The sequence below is a fragment of the Danio rerio genome, chromosome 22, assembly GCF_049306965.1.
Source record: "Danio rerio strain Tuebingen ecotype United States chromosome 22, GRCz12tu, whole genome shotgun sequence".
Lineage (NCBI taxonomy): Eukaryota > Metazoa > Chordata > Actinopteri > Cypriniformes > Danionidae > Danio > Danio rerio.
In genome coordinates, this window is record NC_133197.1 from 17,925,363 (window position 1) to 17,952,388 (window position 27,026).

Below are 27,026 nucleotides of genomic sequence, written 5' to 3' on the forward strand. Positions count from 1 at the left end.
TTTAATTTTCAGTGATCACTTTATTGTTTTGCATCAAATTAAAATTGACATTAGAAAATGAATAAATAAATTGCTTTAACATAAAAACATTAGTCTGATTTAAGTCTACCTTCTCAAACAATATTATTGCCTTCCTCTGATGACGTGACTGAAGACTAACAGAGCAAACTAATTAAAAACCTCACAGATGATTATTCATGAAGCATGGGATAAATTATTAGGACTGTGTTACATGTCATTAATGACACAGCAAACACAGTATTTAAAATACGCTGTAACAATCTGTTAAAAGATCAAATAAAAAATGAAGTTAAAGAGCCGGTTCACTCAAAAGTTAAAATTTGTCATGATTTACTCCACTTTGTTCAAACCTGTTTGAGTTTCTTCTGTTGAACACAAAATAAGATATTTTAAAGAATGTTCATAACATTCTGTTGGACACTGACTTACAATCTATTTTATTCCTACTACTGAAGTCAATGGCTACTGGTTTCCAACATTCCTTAAAATATCTTTTGTCTTCAACAGAAAAAAGAACCACATAAGGGTGAGTAAATCACTACATTTTCATTGTTGGGTAAACTATCCCTTTAAAAAGAAATTCCATTCAAGTCTATGAACTACAGCGCCAAACCGTTTCACAGGTTTTTGATATTGTGCTGGTGAAAGAAACACTATTATTTCGGACCACATCCCTGAGTTACCAGATGAGAAGTATTGCATCGCATCTCAATGAAATGACGCATGGGATATGACTGAAAACTTTGAGGTAAAAGCATTAAATTGGCTCAACACATATTTATGGTGTTTAACAAAACTGTTGATAAATCAAAACAGCTTAACTTTACAGTTAAAGGGGGAGTTCACCAAAAATAAAAAATTTACTGTTGATTTACTCACTGTCTATGGAGCCAGATCGGTCTCAAAAATAATACATTCACAAAATAAAAATTCATACATTTACAAAATCCAATTTGTAAATTTATAAACAATTTGTAAATTCACAAGTAAATGTGAATCGTGTTTTGAATTTACGGTATGGATTTGCATATTTTTAATCGTGTTTTAAATGTATTAATTAGAATTGCGTATTTATGAATCGTGTTTTGAATTTACGGATTGGATTTGTGTATTTATGAATCGTGTTTTGAATTTACAGATTGGATTTGTGTATTTATGAATTGTGTTTTGAATTTACAGATTGAATTTGCATATTTTTTAATCAGATTTTGAATTTACGATTGGATTTGCACATTTATGAATCATATTTTGAATTTACAGATTGGATTTGCATATTTATGAATCGTGTTTTGAATGTACGAATTGGATTTGAATTTGAATTGAATTTTATTTTGTAAATGTATTATTTTTGAGACTGATCTAGCTCCATACTTTTAGGCCATTTTTATTTCTTCAATAGATTTAAGCTAAAATTGTTTGTTCATATAATGCAAGTCAGTGGATAATGGCAATCTGAGAGTACACAAAAAACACATACAGGCAACACAAGAGTAATAAAACTGTTTGCAGAGGTTGTGGATTAAAGATAATAATGTTCTAAGTTATGTTCAGTTTCTTGCACAGAGCAATTGTTTTGCTTCACAAGACATCACTGTCCTGTGGAACCAAGTGTATTCATTTTGTTTTGCCTATACATGTTTTTTTTCGACTATCAAAATACAGATAACAATTGACCCCCAAGAACCACAGTTTCAGCTAATATCTTATTTAAAGGGTTAGTTTATCCGAAATTAAAAATTCAATCATTAATTGCTCACCCTCATGTCATTCCAATCTATACAGAAATCCATGTGATCATTCCAAGCGGTTCAACTGTAATCATATGAAGCTATAAGAACACTATTCCGATCCCAAAAAAAACATATAAACCACTATGTTTGCCTATATATGCTCTGCTGCATTAGGTCATAGTGTGTATCATGGTACTGGCTGTATGATGTATTGTCAGCACAACATTTAAGCTTTGTATTGCCTGTACTTTAAGTGCACCGTGACTTGACGTAAAATACATTGGTAAACAAAGTCATTTTTATAGTTATGTTGCCACACAAAAGTATTCTTAGAGCTACATATGCTTATGGTTGAACCACTAAAGTCACATGGAATGTTTTGGCAATGCTTTTAGTTCCTTTTCTGGACTTTCCTTAACATCTCAGGACCGTTGTAGAGAGCTCCAGGACTTCATCTAAAATATTTAAACTAGTAGTCTGAAGCTGAATGAAGGTCTCGGGGGATTGAAACGACATGAGGGGGAGTAATTAATAACATTTTCATTTTTGGGTAAACTACTCCTTTAAAATTCTCTTGAAATAAATATCTTGCATACTTAAAATAGCAGTAAATCTTAATTTTTAGCTGAATCATCGCTTTAACTAGCGTTTCTGATTGTACCAAACCAGCTTCAACAAAGTACCGTCGCAATACGTTGGGCTTATATGAGTGTTTGTTCTGAAGAGCCAGCCTTCATCAGATGCGTGTTTACATGACTGTTCATATTGGTGTTGCAGTACTATGAAGATCTGATTTGAGCCCACAAAGCTTCATTTCTTGGCACTTTTTCTTTTCTCTTTTTTTCAGTTGTGCATGAGATACTGGTGGAAGTAAATCCCGAACAGGCTGCTAATAAGTTGACAGGCAGCGACCCACCATGTAAGAAAGGCAAAGATTCCCCTGAAGAAAATAGGTGTGAGGAGGGCGCGCAAGGCAGAGAAGAGTTCGGTTAGATGGGCTACGGTGGCCTGGATGTCCTCCTCCATGTCTTCCATGTCTTCATCGTCTTCTGGGCCGGGTACGGGTGGAGGGGTGCTACTGGGGATTATGGGTGCAGGGGTGACACCTGGAGTCTCAGCTCCAAGGCCCCATGAGAAGTCACCTGGGGGAATTCAAATTTAAATACATTAAACAAATAAAATATATATATATATATATATATACACATATACATATATATACATATATTGTATCCTATTAATAAAAACTATAACAGTATTGTAACTCACCTAATGATTTGAGTGCCAAAGTTGAGAAAAGCACAAGCAAAATAGGTATAAGGTACTGGAGTGTGACTACAGTCAGGTAGCAAAAAATTCGTGTCACCTGCAAAACGGGTTCAGAAACATTCATTAGCACTTTACATTCAGCTATTTGTAATGTTCAATATAAAACTATCTTACATCTCATTTCAGCTCACCTTCCTCTGGATGTCAATGGCAGCGATACGCCCCGCCTCTTTCTTCATTTGCTCCACCCACTTTTGTGCCAGGTTAAGGTAAGCTTGCAGATGGTAACGAGTGAGCAGAAGTCGTAAAACACAAAGCACTACAATTGTCCAGAGACGCACTGAGCTGAAGGCAGAACTGGAAAGTCTGGAGGAAAAGATGATATTTTTAGACAAACATTAAAAGAAATAAGTAAAGAGAAACATTTGAAAACAAGAATAATTTTTTGAAATGTACAATAAATAATGTACAAATACATTGATCAAGAATTAATTAAGAAATAAAATAAAATTCTAAACAAAAGCATTAGAACCAGACAATAAAAATAAAATAAATAACTTTGAATTCATTTTAATTCACTAAACTTACAGAGTAACTGAGGTCTTTCCCATTGGTGCGTTTCCTAGGAAGTCTCGAGCAATAGGTTTTATCCACATTACAATAATAACCAATGGTGACAGAAAACTCATGTGCAGAAGAATCCTAAAAAGTGAAAAACAATGTATAGTGGTATGTCAAATCCGATTTTGAATAGCATCATAAATGCAATGCAACATTCCTATTGAGATCATAAAGACAGAAGCTTGTTTAGTTTTTAATTGTATCAGCCATTTTGATTGAATCACGTAAATTAAAGGTGCAGTAGGTGATTGTCTTCAGAAACATTTTTTGTTGTGCTGGTTGAAAGTCTCTTCACAGTCCAATAGTAATGATTAAAGTAATGATCTAAATGTATTTATATGTATTTTTATATTCTGGGTAAGGCATAAATCTAAAAATACATGTTCAACCAATTAAATATTGTCGGGCCGACATCTCCCATGATTCTGATAAGTAGGCCAAACTTGTAACTACTAAAGTAAACAACTTAAATAAACAACTTAGGTAAATGACTTAAATTAACTAATTCTATTATAAACTAAAATAAACAACTAAAGTAAACTACTAAACAACTTAAGTTAACAACTTGGGTAAATAACTTAGGTAAACTAATTCTAAAATAAACTACTAAAATAAACAACTAAAGTAAACAACTTGAGTAAGCTACTAAAGTAAACAACTTGGGTAAACTACTAAACAACTTAAGTAAACAACTTAAACAGCTTAAATAAACAACATGGGTAAATGACTTAAGTAAACTAATTCTAAAATAAACTACTAAAATAAACAACTTGAGTAAACTACTAATGTAAGTAACTTAAGTAAACAAATAAATAGTAAACTACTTCAATAAACTACTAAATTCAATTAAATATTTTTGGGCTGATAAGTAGCCCAAACTGTCAACAGATGTAGATTTGGGCTTCTGCACATCTGTTCACGCGTTCACCTGCACACGAGACAGTCACAGTTGCGTTAAAATCAAATGCTGAATTGAAACTTTTTAAAATCTTAAATCAATATTGCAGTTACTTTTGCACGCTGGAGGAAGGATGACACCACGGCTGAAGTATTTCTGTTAGACAGGTAATGTTCTGTTTTAAAACTTTTTTAGTCCCCTAAAGCTGATGTAGATTGTGTTGTGTTATAAATAGGTTATATACACAGGCATGTTGTTCAGCCACTGAAATCTTCCAGCGAAAGATTTATGTGACTATTTTCAGTTTTATAAGGTCCTTTTGAAGCATCGATAATGTTGATTTTTATTTAGTTTAACAAAAAAACACCAGCAAATAGAGCTATTTCGCCTAGCCTGCTTTACTGAGCTGAAGTTCCTTTTATATTCACATTGGTTCATTTTTGAACAATGACAGCCTTCCTATACGGTTTACCATGATGCTACTCTAAATATTCGCTCTGAAATAGCATGTAAGTGCGGCCAACAACTAACTACATTTCTAACTGGTGAATGACATGAACTAGTGGGTTGTCTGCTGTCATGTTGCAGTTCACACGTTTATGATTTCAGGAGGCGTAGCTTTGAAACACATTCTCTCCCCTGCCTTCCAAAAATAATATGCTAGCCAGTTAGCATTTTGGCAGATCACCTACTGCACCTGTAATGATGCATAAACTCTTTAAGATTTCCCACACTGACAGGTGGTTTTAGTGACATATTCAATTGACCTGAACAAACTTATAGATATCACAGCCAAAAATGTCAAATCTTTTTCTGATGACATTACGAATTTTGGAAACCTGCACACACTGATAGACCATAGAAAACTGACATTTTTTGGGTGAACTATCCCTTTAGACCAACACAAAAACTCACTCAGGATAACAAAGTTTAATTTACATTACTAAGACAAATGTATAAATTATTTATATAAGATCGCACAGCCCTATGTCAGTTCTTTTACAATGCAAAAGTTAGTTGTCCTACTGAATCATTGGACGATCTGCATTCATCTGAACAGCATCCAGGTGAGTTTGGGCCAATCGCAGACCAGGAAAGGCAAGAAGAGCTCCAATAAAGGCACAAATTACAGCCAGGCCCAGCTTCACTGACAGTTTGGTGAAGGGAACTCTGTTAAAATATTTAAATATTAGATGTTTTAGGGGTACTGCATTTTTCTAACTAATAATGCATTACTTACGACCACTCATATCCTTGCTTTCTGGCAAAGACCTCAAAATTGTCAAAGAGACTGGTAAATCCTGTAAAAAACGGAATAAAGAACAATTTCACTACAACAATTCAATGTATTAAAGATTAAAGCACTGTGACAAGTGGTGAAATGTCCAAAAAAGAACTCAGATAACCACATACCGGGCTCAAGGCCAAACTCCAGGTAGTCTTCTCTCACTACAAGAACCAGCATCGCAATAAGAAGAGATAAGAAGCCGAAAGCCAGACACACAGAGCGCTCGCCACCCTCCTCAGAGAGGAAGTAGTGGCTCATAAGGAGATACAGCGTCCTCCTGAAAACTTCAGTCAAGGACATGAAGACAAGCTTATTGAAAACACAAACTTATTTTCTGTTTTTGGATGAGAGAGGTCACATCTAAATTTCTCAGGTAGCTAAATGACAGTGCATTTCTATTACGTATGCTTTGTTAAAAGCTAACTGAGCATAAGGAATAACATTTATATATTCATTTGTGCTGATGTGTTATTTGCCTCAATTCTTTCCAACTTGGTTGGAAATTACTACAGGTGTTCCTCAAGGCTCTGTCTTAGGCCTACTAAGGCTGTTTAGAATAATGTTTGGGCTAACACTTAACAGTACATGAAAATGATGTGGTATATGTAAACTAAACATTACTTTATAATAAATTAATGTAGTTAATGCATGTGCTAATCATGGACTTACTTGAACTCATGTTGTGGTTAATGTGTAAAGAAAGCTACGGTCACACTAGTGTTTGAGCTCGTAATTTTGTAATACGGTGCTAAGAAAAAGGGCGGTATTAAACAAGATGATTGGACATTTAAAAAAGCGAGCGATTGGTCCATGTTTTAAATTTCTGTCCAGAGAAGTCGTGTTTTGATCCTTGATTGGTCTCACGCTGTTAAGTGATGCGCTTTCGCTGGTCAGAGTTCAGAAAGCTTGAATTTTGCAAAGCATCGAACTGCGAAACTTGTCGCACGAGCTTAAGCTTGCATTCACGTGCGTATGAATGGTAGTCTATGGGGAGAAAAGTCTAGTGTGACCGCAGCCTAACGGCTACCTTAATTCAGGGTTCATACGGTCATGGAAAACATGGAAAAGTCATGGAATTTTGACATGGCATTTTCCAGGCCTGGAAAAGTTTTGGAAAAATAGAAAATCCCACAAAGTTTTGGAAAAGTTATGGAAAACAGATATCTGTTTTATCTTCAATATAGGTTATTTACTTCTTTTCTGTCCATGGCCAATCACATACTCTCACATTATTAGTGCGGTGTAAGCGTTATCTAAATCTATTTTACAGTACAATTTAGATATAAATTGAAAGTAAATAGATTGTTGTGTGTTTTATGATATGCTGTAATAAATATGAATTTTTTTACCACGAATATGTAGCTATTGCATGAAACATAAGGTCATGAAAATTTACTTGAAAGTCTTGGAAAAATGTGTTTAGTAATAAAAATGTGTATGAACCTTGTTAATTACTTAGTAATACATGATTTTTTGTTAATTAATGTGTTTATTACCACATCAGTTTATGCTTAATCTAACCATCATGAACTCATGATATGTTAATGTATAATTATGTTATGACTTTACTTGGAGGTGGCACATCATCATCAACCCATTCTTAACTGCTCATGAACACCTTATGCATATCTGTCTAGTGCATTTACACTAAATAACAATAAAAAAGTGTTCAGTCAACCACAACAGTTTAAACAGGAATTCATGTGTAGTTAAGGATAAGTTAATGATGATGTGCCCCATCCAAGTGAAGTCATGACATAATTACACAGCTCATGAGTTCCTGTGGGTTACATTTAGCTTAAACTTAAATGTTAATTTATACATTAATTAACAACATGTACTAACAAGTAATTAAGGTAGCCATATTCACTCATGTGACTCATGTTGTAGTTCAAGTTAGTTCATTATTAGTGCGCACCTTAACTCATTAATTAATAATAATGTTTAGTTTACATTTTAACACATCATTATTCATGTACAGTTATTGTAAAGTGGTACCGTTTTTGGTTCTAAAGGAGTTTTCCTGTCTAAACACTCCACATATTTCCACTTATGCTCATCTTTTTTATCAGTTACATTGGCTTCCTCTTAAATATTGTGTTCAAGGCTCTGCTTTTCACTTTTTTTCTGCTCAACCACTATGTGGCCTGGTAACACAAAGGGCTGCAATGTTAAAGGATACAGGCAAAACAAAACAGTCAGCACACACCAGATGGAAGCAATGTTGACTTCTTTGCTGGCATCAACTACACTATAGTAGCCTTCGGTGAAGAGGTAAATCCCTGTGGCATATACGGCAAAGTCAATCAGCCACTGGTACTCCACAAAGAACCGCAGAACTGTTGGGCACAGTAGGTGAAGCATTTCAGCATTTAACTTCATTACAGTGGGTTTTTGGCACAACTTTGAGAAAAAACCTACCAAGTGCATCCATGACATTTACCGGTGTACTCTCCAGGTGAAGATCGATGTCTTTTGGAACTGTGAGCGGCTTGGATTCACCGTGTCCATTTTGTCTCCTGATGAGGGCAAGCATAAGTTACTGAACGCCACAGAAGAAACTACCAACAGCTGCTTGAATTAAGCTCACACCTGTCTCGCCTGCTGGTCTTAGGAATCTGCTTTCCTGCGAGGGCACACAACTCGCCTTCAGATGGATGTCTGAACTTAAGAAGGCTGGGAAAAACCAACAAAGTCACATGTTATACAGTTAGAAATAAAATATGTTTACAAGTGGGGCGGACAAGTTACAAGTTTCGTACCTGCCGTTACATAAGAGCCAGCGTGCAAAGGAGAGATGTGGGGCCATTCTTTGCATTATGCTGACCGCCAGCAAGCTCACCACCAGCTGAACTCCCATCAGAGCCTTAAAAGTGACACACACATAAAAATGCATGTTAAAACAAAACGCAATATTGCCTTGTCCATTCATTCATTCATTTTCCTTCAGTTTAGTCCCTTTATTCATCAAGGATTGCCACAGCGGAATGAACCGCCAACTTATCCAGCATATTTTACACAGTGCATGCCCTTTCAGCTACAACCCAGTATTGGGAAACACTCTTAAATTTACACATTACGGCCAATTTAGTTCACTGCCAGCAAGTCACCCCGTTTGTCCATGTGCAGTAAAGTAAAAAGGAACCAAAGTAGTATTTACTTCAATCAGTGATTATCTATGGTGCAAGGTGTTTTGTAGAGTTCCAAAGTTAAAGTGTGGGTTTATTTTTTGTTTAAGCACTTAGGTGATGCGATCTGAAGTAAATTATCTAAATCAGGGGTTTCCAAACTGGTCGTTGTCCTGCATATTTTAGTTACAACCCCAATTAAACACACCTTAACTAGCTTTTGGGTATACTAGAAACTTCCAGGGAGGCGTGTTGAAAGAAGTTGTAGCTTAACTATGCAGGACACTGGCCCTCCAGGACCGAGTTTGGACCCCCCTGATCTAAATCATGCTGGTAACGGTGGGACTACTTCTAGGCGGACGTACACGTGCGTATATATGTGTGTATATAATGTAAACAATGTTTTCCTTTATGCTTGCGCGTCTCATGTGAACTACCGCGTTTTTCTGCTTACCTGACAGGAGTTGAAGATTGAATGTAGTTTGAAACGACAAGGTTAGTTAGTCATTTCATTACACTAGAGTGGTATTTAACATATATTAGCTTTAAGTCTAGCGGTTATGCTTTAAAAATATGTTAAAACACTCAAATTATTTAAGTAAGTTAACGGTACAAAATTTATTTTGTAATAACAAAGTAATCTCACGGGAGCCCAAAATGTTCTAAACAAAAATATTTTTATTTATTGTATTATAATTTGTTTACAACACTTCGCTAACGTTACTAAACTGGCCGTGGGATTTAGGTAAAGTTGGTTCTACATTCAGACATTCTCTTTAATAATATAATTTCTGAAAAGTAATACTTTCTAAATAGTGAAGTCATAGTAGCACTAAATTACTATCAAAGTACAACATTGTTTACAGTCAAATAAATAGTGCTAATGTTGTTTTCAAGTTATACTTGCATGCTAATTCAGACTGAATATTCAAATTAAGTTAGAGTGGTTAACAATATATGGACCGTGAAATAAACAAAAATACGAATATAAAACCAACTTTACCTCAGTGGCCGTGGGCCTGTGCCAGTCACTCAAGATGAGCACTAGAGTCATGCTGTCAAAAGTGAGCAGGTGGTGGCATTGCAAACCCCCAAGACATAGGAAGGCATGGGTAGTTAGCTAACATGCTATTGCTAACTACCCAATATAACAAAAATATATATATTAATGATCTCTAAAGGATAAAAGCGTTGCAGTAGCATTGCATTGGTGCAAAGAACGTTAAGACAAGAGTTGTGAGACTAAAATACTTCTAACCAGTCTAACATAAAGCAGTCTGCAAGCTATCATTGTGCTAACATGATTTCAAAACAGAAGATGCAAACAACAATTATCGAGATCTGTCATTTAAGAGAGTAAATCCACCAAGTCAATTACACGGCATAATAAGTGAATATACAAACCATCTTCGATTGATGAGTTTAATGAATGAGTTTATGTCCCATGTAGAAGCTCTCGTGGTGACACTTGAGTGTTCGAACAGCTGAAGGAGTATTTTGATGACGTATGCAACAGTCGCTCGCTCTGATTGGACCATGTCGAAGCCGCATGAGAGCTGTAGTTCTATTGGTCAAACTGTAACGCATGTACTGTTTGATTGGTCCTCATGGTAAAACTGTAAATGTCTTTACTTTTCTTCAAGGACAGAAATAAAACTGGGAGGGTCAAGATGTACAACGACAAATGAAGAGGTGTTGTAGAAACAAACCTGCAAAATGCCTAGTGCCTTTTTGTATACAGTTTACATCATCTACCTTTCAGTTTTTTTTTGTTAATGACACTGTTGGGAAATAATTCTCAATTAAACTACTTCAATTTATTTTTAGTTATGCATTTGTTGGTGTTTTATGGGCTTTTTTTTTAGATTTCTGCAGTCCCATTTGTCTACCAGAAACTTTGCTTTTGAGGAAACCCAAAGAAATCTAACCTTTAAAACGTTTCTCAGAACAAAAGGATATGTACAGAAGCCATCACTGTGGCAGTACCCTTTACAAAAGTAGGCCTAGCCTACAAAATTTAGAAAATGACCAATTTGACAGCTTTTTTATTTTTAGAGAGAACGGCAATATTTAAGGTTTTTGTGTTTATAACAAGACCATACTTGTTTTTATGTTAGCTGCTGCTTTTACGACTGTAAAAAAGACTGATATCTGAATAACTTAACCTACTCTTGTGGTACTGAATTCTGTCTTCTGCTATTTTTCCCCCATCAAAATGGAACATACTGATAAAAGTACCGGAAAATGCAGTATAAACATATCTTACCTATTCAGATCTAGTCCAAATATGTGTGTGTGTGTGTGTGTGTGTGTGCGCGCACATTTTTGCTTGCTCAGTGTTATACTGCATAGATTCTTTATGTGGAATGATTTGCATTTTGGGAATTTGGTTCAAGTTTTTTACAGTAGAAAGTCTTTAGGGCTGCATTCACCAAAAACATTGTAAAACTACATTTAGGCTATAGAAAACTTTGGCACCTTTGTTCTACTTTCACTCTAAAAAAATAAAGGTATCAGGAAGAAACTAACAGGGTTTTCACCGTGATCCCACTGGGTTCCCTTTTTTGGTTCTCCAAAGAACCTTTTATTCATTCATTCATTCATTCATTTTCTGTTCAGCTTAGCCCTTTTATTTATCTGGCATCACCACACTGAAATGAACTGCCAACTTATCCAGAACATGTTTTACGCTGCGGATGCTCCTCCCAGCTGCAACCCATCACTGGGAAACATTCATACACACTCATTCACACACATACACTATAGACAATTTTACCTTACCCAATTCACCTACACCACAAGTCTTTGGACTGTGGGGGAAACCGGAGCACCTGGAGGATACTAACTCTAACACGAGGAGAACATGCAAACTCCACACAGAAATGCCAACTGACCCAACCGGAGCTCAAACCAGCAACCTTCTTGTTGTAAGGCAACCGTGCTACCCACTGCACCACTGTGACGTCTGAAAGAACCATATAATCAAAGTAAATGATTTCAAAGAAACTGATCATCTATACACCTTTTATAAAGATTCTTTTTGTGAAATAAAAAGGTTTCATTAATGTTAAAGAATATTCAAAACCATTGACGCCAATCAAGAACCTTTATTTTTAGGAGTGTATGATTTGAATTGTGAAAGTTATTTTTACAGTAGTTCTACAGGGCTGCGTTTCCCCAAATTGTTTTAAACTTAAACATTGCTAAAACCGTGCACCAACAATTTCTGTTCTCTAGTCTTAATGCTTTTGAGAAATGCAGCCAAGATCTGCATATCATTGGTTGTAGGAAAAATCCATTAGGAGGGAAATGAAGCATGCCATTAGATGTTTTCAGAATAAAAAAGTTGTTTGTAAAACCTTTAAAAGTGAAGATTCCAATTAAAGCCAAAATGAAAAGGCTAAAATTTTCCAAAAAAAAACAACAACAGATAAAATATGTCCTTGATAAAAGGATTCTTTAAGCTTTTCTTTGTAGTTTATATTTTGAGATTAAAATGTTTTAAAGATATATGAAAACCCTATATGAAAGAAATAATTGGAAAAAATATCCTTAAACAAAGAAACAAAACCAGATTATTTAAACCATAAAATAAAAATAACGATTGTATCTGTTGAACTATAAGCATAATAAATTAAACTTGATTATTATTCCTGTTACAAACAAATATGTTATGAACTATTGCAAGAATCCGTTGCTGTAATGTGTTAAAAAAAACTTTACAGCAATAACTTTTTCTAAATTTCCTAAACGCTCTTTAATGAAGACTCCAACCAGTTGAACAGTTTTCAACTAAACGCACCCTGTAGGGCTGCAGGCACACATGGCTTTTTACGCGACTTGCATGATAATTGGTCACACGCATTGAGAGAGCTGAGATATGCGCTTGAACTTGACCTTCTGAATTGCGTTGCTAAAAGACATGAGTATGGCCCTTGCACTCTTCTTATATGTGCCAATCAGTCGTTAAGACTGATGTTCAATGCTCATTTCCATAAAATCCAGTCCGGCTCCAATTAAAGGACTGTGACATTCCGAGGCGAGCCCTTTTCCCACGAAACAGCCAGTGTGGAAACATCTCTCCATACGACAACTTGTGGTATGTATATATTCCTGTAAACTCGTATGAACTGTCTTTGGATATTCAATAAGTGCTTGTGATTAAGAAAAAGTAAAAACTAGTTTTTGCTGCCAAAAAAATCGTAATATCACATTTGAAAAAGGGTAATAATATAGTTTATTTCTGTTGTTTTAATGAGATGTTTTCTAAATGTTCATGACGATTTTTGTCAGTTTCATTGATTGTTTATTTTGTGTCCATAGGTTCATTGAAAAACTAAAGATGTTTAATATATATCTGCTAGGATACTAAGTCTAAACATTTTTTCATTTCATATTACTGTAAACAGTTTGAATAAATGAACTTAATTCGTCACATTCAAATTGCGTCTTACCACATTCAACATATTTGCGTTCGCTCAAAACAATCCAAAGGCTTAGTTTTGGTGTTTGACCTGTGACCTCGGGTCAAACTGAAACTTGTAAAATTTGAGCAAAGGGCAAGTGCAACATGTAAGGCATGCCTTTACAGAGAAGCCCGTTTTTAAATCACTTTGAGCGACAAATCACCTTATTTTGTATAACTTACTAATTTAAACAAAAGCATAAATGAAATGATTTTTGGATTTTAGGTCAAGATGGTTTTCTCATTTAAGGTGTTTGATTTATTAAATCGACGTAAGTTTTTTTCTTGTTTTTTTTTTTTTTTTTTTACTTTTTATTCGACTAATTGTTGATTCAATGCGTAGCTTTATCAAATGAACCCATATTTCTCAATTTAAAATATATCTTATTAGAAAGTGTTTTTTGTTTGTAGGATCTTCTCATTCTTTTACATTCCTACCATGGTCCCAATTATTTTCAAGGCTGTCTGAGAGATATCATGAATTTTAGTGGCTGTTTTATTTTTGAGTTCAGTTTGAATCTTTATCTTAATGTTGTCATTTGCGTTTTAGACGCGTGTAACAAAATATGGAGCTATAAAACTTAAATAATAACGTCAATATCAGTCATTTTCTACCTCACTTGCTAGAATATATTTTTTAGAGCTCTGAATAGCACAGTTTACCTCTAGTCTTACTTCAATACTAACATAATGCATGTTTTTTAGCATTACGCACACTCAATAAGGTTTATTTTCAAGGAAATCTCGTTTTACAAAACAAAATGGATATACGCCTGACCACTGTTTTTTTTTCTTTCTTAAATAGGCCTACATTTCTCCTAAAATGTAATTCGTCTTTAGCATTTTAAACAGTAGCCAACGTTAGATTAAAATATGCCAGTAACCGCGTTTCCTTTTGAAGTAATTTCGAATTGTGATGCAACAACACGATCATGATATTAGATATTTATATTTATTAAAAATAGCTTGAGTTACAGTGTTTAAGCGCAACACGCTAAAGCATAAATTCTAAGCAGTTAAACACAATTTGCGTTTTTTTAAGTTGCGTTTTGTAAATGAGTTTAGTCCTTTTTTAGCTGTCTAAATGTTGTTTGTAATAGCGATGGTAATTGTTGACATAATAGCCTAGCTAAATTTTAGGTGATCGAAATGAGGATGATGCCGTTTGATGTTTTGCCAAGTTTATGTTCGGCTATAGCCTAAGCTTTAATCGCATTGATGAAATTCTGTTTCTTAACGTTTCAATTAATTATCATTACTGATTGTATTTGGTTAATTCTAAATAGCAATATTTGTATATAAGTGTATAAATAGTGGTAATCTAAAAATGTAATTTGATTTAAATCTTAAAAATCCCTTTTGTCTATCGCCTAACATTTGTTTTTCATTGGAATGATTTAAGCACAATAAATTATTTTACGGATGCTTTCAAATGGCTGTACTTTGTAAATATCTCATCATGACCAGATAACACGCGTTATTGATAGGCCTATAAAGGAAAGCTCTTTGTATGGATGATCATACATCCATCGCAGCGTCTCACCGATGGATGTCGCTGTTTTCTAGTTTAGCGATATCGTGGTGTTAATAATAGACTGAAATAAACTGCATTATTCTATGAAAATATATTTCAATGAAACTACTGTATTTTACTCTGGCATGGAGATTCAGATAATTTTAAAAAGACATTGTTGTGTTGTGTTTTGTGTATTAGTAAAGCTTATTTAACTACTGCTATCCGGTTAATTTCTTAGTTTCTCATGTGTCTTATTTTTTATTTGATTTGATCAGGTAAACATATTTAAATGGTACTAAATTATTAACAGCGAATTCCAAACATTTGTACGGCACATGTACGGGTTATAAAAGCGTATAGCCTAAATAAATACTATTCTTTTTTTTTTTTCTTTCTAGTGTTTTTTTTTCTTCAATTTTTATCTTTGGTCAACTAGAACATTTAATTTAGAAGTTTGACTATTCAGAATAGTTGGAATTAAGCCAGATAATTCAGTGTGTTTTAATAAGCGATTTTTTCAAAAGCAGTTGTCGATTTTTATGATAATTTATTTGACTGACAACTTAAACATAACCTATGCTATACTCAACTAAATTTTCTGTGACATTATATTCATGATTTTTTTAGGCCTACCTCTCATTTGTCGATTTCCAATACTGTAGTCTTTCTGTTGCACTTCTGCCCGCGAATTAAATTTATTTATTTTAGTGTGTATTTTACGCACAACTTAAAGGCCTCTTAGGCTACTGGTACAGAATTTTAATAGGCCATTCTTCTTTTTTTGTTGGGAGATTTAAGGGCGCGAGTCTAATATTACCTGTATGAATATATTAGCCTAAATACCCTGCAAATAATTTTGTGTTGAATAGGCGTCTGACATCTAAACGTAGACAGCTTGGCTAAAACAAGGCCAAACTTAAGCTGTCAGTGAAAATCTAATATACATTTAAGCAGCAGCCCAAAACGAGACTAGTCGTCAAATAGACAGATTAGACAAACTTTACATGTGTAGTCATTGATTTCTGTTCATTTGATAGTCTAGTTTTGGTCTATTTTTAGACGTCTAGATTTTCACTGAAAGCTCATATTTAGCCTTGTTTTAGCCAAGACGACTTTAGACGTCTATTAGACATTTTTAAAACAAAAATGTGTTTTATCTGAATCAACCGTGGTGTAAAAATGAGAAAATAGGCTACACATACGAAACTTTTAAAAATGACGCAAAGACGACACCTGCATGTTTGTACCCCCCCCCCCTCTCTCTCTCTCTCACACACACACACACACACACACACACACACACACACACACACACACACACACACACACACACCTTTAAAGCGGTAGACGCAAAGCTCACATGATCCAATAATTTTAGTCACTCACGTAACCCAAGCAAAAAGACGCCAATCTAAACGAAAACTGTGGTATTATTAATTTTGGCCTGCCCTGCACGAACTCACTTTCTTAGTACAGATGTGTGTTGTCAGTACAGGAATCTGAAGGTGCGATCAGGTGCACCTGCAGGCTGTGATGGTCGTAAGCTAAAGCGGTGCAACTGAATCTTATAAGCTTCGTCTACGCCTAGAGGATAAGTTGCGTTTATTTCTCCGCTGATAGAACGAACCCAGCTATTACTCTGCCCATACGCCAACCCAAAACCGCGTGAGAAATAAGATGGGCGTAGCTCGAAATGGATCCTGCGCGCGGACTTTGGAACAATAACTCATCAATTCACAACGGGACGCTGTTTAAACGCAAGCTGCTTGATTTTCTGCACACGTCCACACGTGGAGACCAACGACAGACTCGATCCCAGCAGTCCTAGGAGTAGTAGCACTGGATTGGCAGGAATGTCGAGAACAAGTTGTGCACTTGAGCTAATAAGGCGTCACAGCATTCAGTCAGGCTGTTTGAAACTAATTATGGACATCAGTAGTAAAGTTGATGCGCGATTGGCTGGAATAGTGCGTTGTTTTCAGCGATTTATATTTCTGCAATGGCTTTTTTTCGTCTTTGCTTGTGGATTAGAGCTTGTGGTGTAGACTGGATCAACCCTAGTTTGGTAAGTGAATGCAACTCATTTGTATAGTCATTGAGTGTGGAGCAATACAGCATAATACATACAATGGTATGAAATTAGTTTTCCTTCGTTTTAACGTGCAGTGTTTTGTATTGCATTTTTGTCAGCATCCATTGTGGCAAGTTTGTTAGCCTGGTTTTGTATGTGTATGAAGATCAACTATGAGTGTTTTCATTGGTCACAGTTGCCAAATTTTATATTGAGTCTTAGCATTGTCATATATACTTTTTTTCAATAAACGTTACAATACCAACCAGAATTAAGTAGATTTGTCAACTTAAAGTTAAAAGCTAAAATATCCAGTTTGATTTTATCAATGTGTTTTCTTCAGTCAAAGCAGCTGCCAGTAAGTTTAACAAACTTTTTTTCTTTAATGCCTAGAATAAGATTTTAGATTAATAAATGTCTGGGGTTTTCACATTTAGCCATCTATTTCCCATGCTGTTTTGATAAGAGAAAAAAGTTTCCAATTGTCGGAGTTAATGTGGCGTATTTTAACTAAATCATCTTTTGAGCGTCGTATGAAGTGATCATTAGGCGAGCCCGGGGAGCAAACAGTTGTGCGATTGTTAGAGGAGCCTGGGAAAATGTTCCGGGGTCCGGGAGGTGGAGTGTATTGACGCCAGACCCTCTTGTTAAGGGGACTTCTGTGCTCCCAGACGTTATTGTCATGATAATGAGCAGCCCGCACGTTGTTGAACTTGATGTTGACTTCTTTCTTTAGGGCTGATTTTTTTTCGGTCACTTGTTTGTGGGAAAATCTTCTCCGGAGCTACAGTGTGAAATTAATTAATCAGGCTTTTGGAGCGGCCAACAATAGAGACCAAGAGGATCCCTGGAACCCCACAAAAGGCCCCAAACGTTTTTTAAACTGTATTCTGCCCAGCCACAACAGACTGAAAGAAACTATTTTCCCCCTCTTTTTGAAATCTTATGCTACTTATTCTTCTTCATATTATTATTATTATGGTTATAATAATAATAATAATAATAATAATAATAATAATAATAATAATTATTATTATTATTATAAACTTAACTGTTTTCATGTAATTGTATTGTGCTTGCAAAAACTGATTTCATAAGTTTTTAAACGACAATTATGATACAATTGTGTGTGTGTGTGTGTGTGTGTGTGTGTGTGTGTGTGTGTGTGTGTGTGTGTGTGTGTGTGTGTGTGTGTGTGTGTGTGTGTGTGTGAGAGAGAGAGAGAGAGAGAGAATGAAACACGTGTTTCTACTTTTTTAACGACTCATACTGACATACACGCTTCCAGTGTTTTATTGTAAAACAATTTACTTTCCATATTTGCATTGTCAAATAGCTTATCTTTTTTTATTAATTAATTCTAATTGCAACTTATGTTTCTTCAGGCAGAGTTCATCACTATAGGCTACTAAGAGTTCATCACTGTACTTAAAGGTAAGATTTAATTATTTATTGCAGAAACCATGGTCTTTTTGTTATATAAACATTTATATAGGCTTAGGGTATATTTTAATATTGTATTTATTCTGTTGTGTAAAGACTTACCATGTTAAACTTTAATTTGCTTTACAATATTTACGCGGTAGCAACTATTCTATTCTATGCTATCTTTAAAATGGTACAAACGAATAAATAAACCTCCAGGCAAATATTTGATTTTGAGACATATACGGTTTGTAAGATCGATTATTGATGATGATGGCTAAAATTTGTTATAGTTTATGAATGATGAAATTGTGTTAAAGCTATTAATTTGTTGTTTTAGTATGTTTTTAGAAAACTAAATTATTATGTACATCTATCTATCTATCTATCTATCTATCTATCTATCTATCTATCTATCTATCTATCTATCTATCTATCTATATATATATATATATATATATATATATATATATATATATATATAACGAGTATAAGTGTGTGTGGAAACATCTATACATTTAGAAAACATCTAAAAACATTTAGAGTTTGTTTGAAATGTGATCTTCCTGCTAAATAACGCAGTAGGCCTATCTGACTATTTGCATTAAACGTTATTACGTTTAAATAACAAAGTACTGTTATAAAGCGAAATATGAGGCGTGTTAAGAAAAAAAATATTTGTCTTTTCGAAAACAAAATAACAAGAGCTTTGGAAAATGGCAGGTCATATAGTGGATATGTAACAAACTCTGAATCTGAACTTCAGCACCAAGGACAGATCCCTTCACCTGTTAACTTGAGTTCGAACTTCTGTACGTTTCAAATATAAATAGGTACATGTTGCAAAATGCAGCTCTTGTAGAGTAATTTTCATCATTGTTATTTCTGTTTGCTAATAAAACGTTTTTACGTTGATGTAAAAATTAAATAAAAACGTAGCATAAAAGGACGGGCATTATTTGTGTGCATTATGCGATTTATTGAACTATTCAAATTTGCTGTGTATTGCATATTGTATATAATGTATAAAGTGTGAATACCTGTAGTAATACCTGTATTGTGGGGTTACAGATATTTTTGAGGATGGTGGGAAGCGCATATTTGAAACAGGACATGACGCAAAGAGCGGGAGTGTCTAAAACCTGCAGGCGCGCGTGTGTGAGAGAGCGGGTGTTGAAATCAAATGTGCGAGGAAGACAGAATTTCACAAATATTAACATTATTGTATATAATTTATTCTAGATGTTTAATGTTACAATAAACATTATAAACTGAGACAAATGCCAGAAAAATATTGGTCATGCATTTTTGTAAATATGTGTTTTGAAGTATTTATTAGAAAGAAATATTGTAATGAAACTGGGTCTTCGTTGAATTTTACTAATGTGTGTGATCATTTGTTACATCATAACTGAACAACAAAAAAGCAACAGCTCAAAATTAAGATGAACATTTTAGTCTAATAACATTAATACAGTTGCCTACAAATTACACTACATTCTATGTAGCCGCTTGAGAAACAAAAGGGTTGCCAAAAAAAGTTAAAAAACCTTTTGGAAGCAACAAACACACCAAACGCATTGTTAAACGATCGTACACATGTAAATTCTTTCATTGTTTTCTTACTACATGCTGAAACTGATATACCATTTATGTTATTGACAAATAATGTTACATAGGCCAACATAATTTTACTCCTATGAGTTTCAAAATCCAAGATTGCAAAATATCTTACACAATTGGCCTCAAATGTTGTTTAACATATTTTCCATGAAGTTAATAAACTATCTTGCATAGTTTACAACAGGCTTATCCACTGTTTCTCAAATGCATGTGTAAATAAAACCTGTGATTAGCTTGACCAGTGGTTTTCAGTAGCAGTATAATTATGAGATTTTTGCAATCTGTTTATTAATTTATATTATAATAAGTGCTCTCATTTCTCACATTTAGGCCACAATTTCATAAGGCTTTGTATTTAGATGCGGGTTATAATAGGCTAAAAAGCCACCATTTTCCCTCTAATTTTTCCAGCATATACATCGTTTTAACCTCTAGCTGAAATATTGAATTTATTGCTTTGCATGGTAGTGTTTCTTTAGTGCACACGAAATATCAGGCTTTCCTATTTTTTAATGGAACAGTCCATTCTGTTTTATATGGAGCCACCGGGAGATGCCATTTTCAAATGAACTGGGGAATATATTTTAATGGAAAATAAGGACAGGCCTCCTGTGCGTGCGCGCGCGGCGTGTGTCTGAAAAAGAGAGACAGAAAAAAAGGAGGAGGGAGATACTCTCCATCTGCTTGTCTGCATCCATGCATATTTTAAAATGTTTATTTTACGTATTTATTGCGACTATATTTTATTACATATTCGCGCACGTCTGTTATTTACGGCTCACTTCGCTGTTTTACTTAAAACGCGTTTAAAATCTACGTTTGCTTTCTAAAATCTGCTTCCACACATTAGATCCTTAGTAACACGTCTTTATTGTCAACATTTAAATAGCCTTTCTGCTCTCATGCCATATATACAGCTATACGAGTTTCATAGTTTTTAACGTTCGCAAGCAACACCAATAAACGTTTTATTCGGCCACAACAGAACACTGTGGCAGCTCATAAAGAATGCAAGTGTGATATTCACCGTCTCAATAAACATACATGAGATTTAAATGTCTCTTCTTTTCTATTACATTGCATTATTGCAAAATGATACACAAATATCTGAAATAAATGGCAAATAAATAAATTATCACCGTAATTGTCCAACATATGAAAGTAATATATAAATGATAAAATTATATAATAGGCCTATTAAATAATAAATAAGGGGGAAATCTTTTGTTGTGGATATGTAATCTTAATATTTTTTAAATGCTTGTTTTATGCTTTGTTAATATTAATAGTGTATCCATCAAAGCAAAATTACCTAAAGCATTCTTTTGAATCTTGCATACAACTTTATTAAATTCAAATGTATGTATATACTATACATATCGTATAAAAAAATAGTTTTCCACAGGGACATTGTATTTGTCTTGGCAAACATGCGTTTTCATTAAAAAAAAAAAAAAAAACAAACAAAAAAAACTGTATTTGCTGAAAACTCGATCATAAATAACAGTCATTTGAGTATTTATGATTCGTCTTTGTTTTTTGATCTCGTTGCTAAAATGACAATAAATAGGCTTTCTGTATAGGGTACATTACGCTGCCATTTTTCAAAAATTAATATTTCAAAACAGCTTCACTGCTATCTTTTGAATATTTATCAAATGATCTGTAATGACACAATGACACAATAGACTTCTATAAATATACCTTTCCGTTCCCTCTCCAAGAGTTTTAACCTCCAGTACAATTTTAAACACCGCCTTGACATTTTGATAAGTGTCATTTGGTTGTAGCAATTCCCATATATATATACTAAAAAGGTTTTTAATTCAAAAACTCAAAACACGTTAATCAAACAACACGTGTATTCAGCTCATCATTGGTATGAATTATATTTGAATGAGTTGTGAATAACTTAATGGATCAGCTGCAGGTTAGAGAGGTCAATGTTTAGCTAAAGCATGAGTTTTTCGGATGCTGAGAGTTGTGCTCGGTCACGGGCGCGTCCCCCGGGTGTCTCAGCTCTGCTCAGCCATGTGTATCAATAAGCATTAATGGTTAATACCGGTGACATCACAGTTGTGTTGGCGGTGTGACCCCCGTGGCCCTGCCCAGAGGAGCCCCTCACTTCAATCTTCACCCGTTCAGCGCTGCTGCCGGAGCCCTGCGCATCCTCCTGCTTGATTTTTAGCTGTAAGATTTTACGACACTGATTTATTTATTTCTTAACGGCTTTACTTTAGCAAATAAACCGCGGATGCATCGAAAAGACAACCGTAAGCCCCGTAGACCTTGAGATTAACTTGTTCTCACGTTTTTTTTTTTTTTTTGTGAGTGCTGTCGTTTGAATGAAATGGATGTTCTGGATGTTTTTTTGTAAAACGCTGGATGGGAAATGAAATCGTAAGTAGGCTACCTGTTTTTTGTGATATTAATTGTGCTTTGTTTGAAAGTTAGGCTGTGTGCGTTTCATCTATTGTGTTGCAAGCGTAAGTTCGTTTAAAACTGATATTCAGGAGTTTCGTTTGTATTGTAGGCTATGGGAAATTTTATTCAATTTTTGAAAAGCCAGTCAGTCGCCAAATTCAAATTGTAGTTTACTTAATTAAGCAGTTTATAGTCTACTTAATCTTATATTACAGCTTTAAATTAAAGTTTCACTCAGAACCAAGCATCTTTTCATTAGCCTGATTTTATTACGCGAACCCTTCAGAAGTTCTAGGGAGATTCACTTATTCTATTCACTTGCACTTATTCTATTAACTTGTTTTTTAGGAAAACAATGTCCTGGCTCTTTAACGAACTCAGAAACTAAAACACGAATGTGAAATACCTATCTATAACTAACAATAAAGAACTTCTGAAATTACAAAGAAATCATGAACAGTCGAATTGTGGTTAGCTTTGCTTTTTGTTTTGTGAGTTGGGCATTCTGAATCAACGACCATTAAACAACACGAGTTATTTTAGGCAATTTAGCTTTATTTATTTGCTTCATTTGAGGTAGATGCAATTCCAGAAGGGAAAGTCAATTGGATGCAGTGTTTTAATTCAGATAATATGTCATATGGGGTATGACAGATTGAAATGTAAACATTTTAGAACGCCTCACAATATTTCATTTTACGAAAAGAGGCACTTAATAGTTTAATAGGCCTAATCTGGAGACAATATAAACCGGTTTATCGATAGCCTAAATATCCCAATGCTTCCACAAGGGTATCGATAGCCTTCAATATACGTGCTGTCTAATATAAAAATGGTAATTTATAAGATATTTCGCAATAATCTTTTAAACCAAACGCAACGTTTCCAATATGCTATTTTAGCAGTGTCTTGACAGTGTACCACGAACAAATGCTAACCATTTGAATGTGTAAAAGTCTCAATGTATTGGTTATCGTAATTCAAACGAGATATCTATTCATTAGCAGTTTTTTGAGGTGCATGTTGATTTTAAAACCCTTAAGCGCCTACATACTGTAGCTAGGCCAGCTCCAAACATAAAAGAAACATGCGTTTCATATAAATTGTAAACAACTGCGATGCACTAAAAGTGCAAACGCAAGAGGTGCGCAATAACACCTAGACTATAAAACGCACATAATATGAGCGTATTTAGCCCACGTGTATGTGTGTGTGCGCGTGAAAGAGTGAGTGAGACTGTATCGGAGCTGCTCACACGGCAGTGAATGCAATAGCTCCATGTGACCACAACAGAAGCTGCATCTGGCGTACGCGGCGGTCCCTTTAAGGCACATGGGTTAGTTTTTCTCTTTGGTTATCTAGCTGTATGAGTTTATGTGATATCATAAAGCTAGAGAACCGAATGTATAAACTAATTCCAAAGACTTCGGAGCGCTTTGAATTGGAACGAGGCAGGAAAGCCGGAGGGATGTTGGAATGGTCGGGGTATGAGGGAGACGGCGATGTCCGCTACAAAGAGCATCGAATCCGGTAGGCATGCAGCTGGCGCTGCGTTAATGCGTTTCCATGCTCTGGGAGGACTGGAATACCAAAAGCTGTGTGGAAGACGTGGATTTTACGTGGAATCTGCCTCCGGCTACATAGGGACGCGTTAGTACGCTGGCAGTACGCAAAGGCTTGGTATTCAGGCGGATACGGACTTCGCGATCATTCTCAAGTGTGCTTGTGCTGGGCAACATTCCATCATAGACGTGATGATGATGTTGATGTATGAATTCGGGATGACAGGAATCGGTTCATCGAGGTGTTTCAACCGATTGGTCGGATCTCTTGGGTCACGTGGTTCTCATATAATATGGGAAAGTCAAACCTCGGAGGTGTGTGTGTGTGTGTGTGTGGTTTGACACTCTTTGTGTCTTCTTGAATTGCCTTAACAAGGAAATCATCAATGTGTATGACTTGTCATAGAATATAAACTATAAAATGTTTCAAATTTTATGCTAAGACAACAGAAACAGGTTAAAGGCTGACCTCGTCTTTGTACACCTTTCAAACAGTGTGTTTTGCAAGACATTACAGTGTTACAATAAGTGGATTAGTGGATGTTTTTCCTTTCCTCTTTAGAATTTTGCTGCTGTTTAAAATTCTAAGATCATTCACGACATCATTTTATAAATGGAATGGCAAGGCTATTTTAAACAGACTTCTTATGACATCATTCAATGACACATGTAGTGCGCAAATGTGCTTGATTTTAAAATGGAACACTTTTTATGAAACTACAAGGCCTCTGATTAGCACTATTTACAGGCTTGTATCTATCAGTTGTACTGTAGCTTTAGTTTAAGGAAATCTATGTCACTAATTGGTTAGTGCTACATTACACAAAGACATTTTTAATTTAAAGATGTGAAAATAATGTGGAAAATAGAATATGACAGCTTGAAATAGGTCTAACGCAAGTCTCCCCATTGAGTTTTTGGTGAGTTTCTTTTAATAGAAGTGTGAGGTTTTAGATCATTTTTGCTAATGCCAAATACAGTGTGATGCTCAGCTTAAGCAAACTGGTCTATGATTTTCTTAGTAATTGTGATTTTATTGCCATAATCATAAGATGTTAAAATTTATGGGGGTGGTCACAGACGTGTAATAGATGCATGACACAAATAGAGTCTGAGGTGCAGCGAGAGGCCTGTCTGAGAGGCGCCCCAGACATTTTCCCACATTAATATGTGTCTGGTCCTGCGTTAGGGGCCCCAGCAGATGGAGTCTTGTCTTAGCACCTGGCATATGCAGCACTGCCATTGTCTACGTCTAATACTAATCTGAATTAAATGTAACCAAGTCTGCATCCCAGTTTCACTGCAGATTAAAAATATATGAGAATAAATGTGGCTAAGGGGGGTTCAGGAGGATATTAGACCAATTTATTGACACATTGCTTTTATTTTATTCTGTTAATAGGTTTAACTTGTCTATGAAGGAACCAGTTTTTCTAGATTCATCATTAACTATATGCACAACCCATTTTATGCATATAGAAATTGTTTGTGAATTCAGTATTGTATTAAGATAGTCAGAAAATGTACACAATACTTGTTTAACACTGCTGGATATCAGTAATGCAGGGTACATTTTACAAGGCCTCAAAATCAGCTGTGCTGTTTTAATTATTTTTTAAAGTTGACATAATGTCTTAAAATTCGTTGTGGGTGTATTCACTTTTTTTTAAAGACACATACATTTGGGTAGTTAATTTACAGCCGGAATGGGGGTACTAAAATATATTTGGGTTTTCTCTTTTTTTTTTTTCTTTTTTAGGGTTAGATCTCTTTTTTTTGGTCAAGTAAATTTAGCTTGTAGGACTTGCTAAGGACAACATAGAGCATTATATGTGTAAATATGACTACATTGTGCATATTCTATAATTCTATTGTTCTCCTAATGCTGCAGTGGAGCTTTAGTGACAGTCAAGAGTTATGTTTGTATTATTAAAACTGGTGTCAGTGACAATTTTTATTCTTTAATCTCACACAGACTTGTATTTAACCTACATTGTATTTTTGAGTAATTTTGTTTGCAGTCCGCTCTCTGAACTTCATTCAAATAGATTAGGTTTCAAATAGGCATTGTTACTCACAATAAAACTGGACTTTTTATCTATTATTATTCAGTTTTCATTTTTACCTCAAAAAGCAAATGTCAATCATTTCTCCGCTGAACTTATGAATTCTGAGTTTGGTATCTTAGCAACGGCCTCTGATCCAAGAAATGAAATGGGAACGAAAATCATCCTTTATTTGCAGTCTAACATTGGCAGATTTAAAAAGGCCCTATGAAGTAGAGGATATATGAAAATATTTTACAGACACCACAGACTTTTTTTTTTTACTTTAAAAAAAGAACTCGCTGTTGATACCGTAGTGTAGAGGCGAATGTCCAAACAGTGAAATGAAATCTCCGTTTTTTCGTGTTTAATTATTTATCGTATTCGACGAAATATTTTATAAATCCACATAACGTTACCGTTAAATGAAAAACACGAAGTCTATGTCTAACTAATTCAACTACCTACCTAGGCAGCACTTTTGGTCATCCACGGCGCCACAACTGTTGTCAGTCTCGCGCCAAAACCCCTCAGGTGACACGTGAAGCGTCTGTGATGCCGGGGAAAAAGATGTTTAGGTAGGAGCCGAATAATAAAAAAACGAATTTAACCATGACTGAAAGCTGCGTTTGTTTTCATTAGATGGTTAAAATGTTGAAAATGCATATGAAACAGTAACAGAAGCTGTCTGAGATTAAAAACCAAGAACAACCGACCAAACAAAACTAGTCTATATTCTGTTGTTTTCATTTGACTCAGGTCTCTCTAAAGTTTAGCCACGAGCTTTAATATGCTTGTTAACCGTCAAAAGACAATTTGAATTTAATTTCGGTTGGAGCTTTAACTGACATTAACTGAATTCAACTGGTTTGTTATGATATCGTATATTGCAGATTACTGCTTTACCACTTAAATTCATTATGCAGTCATGTGCTGAATA

General features: G+C 34.9%; 1 protein-coding gene, 1 long non-coding RNA gene and 1 other non-coding gene across 8 annotated transcripts in view; 2 read left to right on the forward strand and 1 right to left on the reverse strand.

Moving 5' to 3' along the window:
- On the reverse strand, positions 1-26,910 carry tmem161a (transmembrane protein 161A). 6 transcript variants are annotated; one of them, XR_012397362.1, is made up of 13 exons: positions 26,555-26,910; positions 8,590-8,693; positions 8,420-8,503; positions 8,249-8,346; positions 8,010-8,166; positions 5,953-6,104; positions 5,780-5,840; positions 5,566-5,709; positions 3,609-3,722; positions 3,212-3,386; positions 3,021-3,117; positions 1,393-2,893; positions 1-903 (listed from the first exon to the last, which is right to left on the reverse strand). XR_012397362.1 is itself a non-coding variant. In XM_073936465.1 (12 exons), exons 2-12 carry the CDS (start codon positions 8,685-8,687, stop codon positions 2,595-2,597), a joined length of 1,479 nt encoding a protein of 492 aa, XP_073792566.1. In that variant the 5' UTR covers positions 8,688-8,693; positions 26,555-26,910; the 3' UTR covers positions 1-2,594.
- mir9-4 (microRNA 9-4) lies at positions 23,813-23,899 on the forward strand. Its single transcript, NR_029996.1, has one exon. It is a non-coding gene; the product is annotated as a microRNA 9-4 (primary transcript).
- LOC110438274 (uncharacterized) overlaps positions 23,864-27,026 on the forward strand; it is a 49,068-nt gene continuing 45,905 nt past the window's right edge. The window contains exon 1 of the long non-coding RNA XR_011008212.2: positions 23,864-24,009. This is a non-coding gene — a long non-coding RNA (uncharacterized lncRNA). The remainder of the gene's footprint in view (positions 24,010-27,026) is intronic.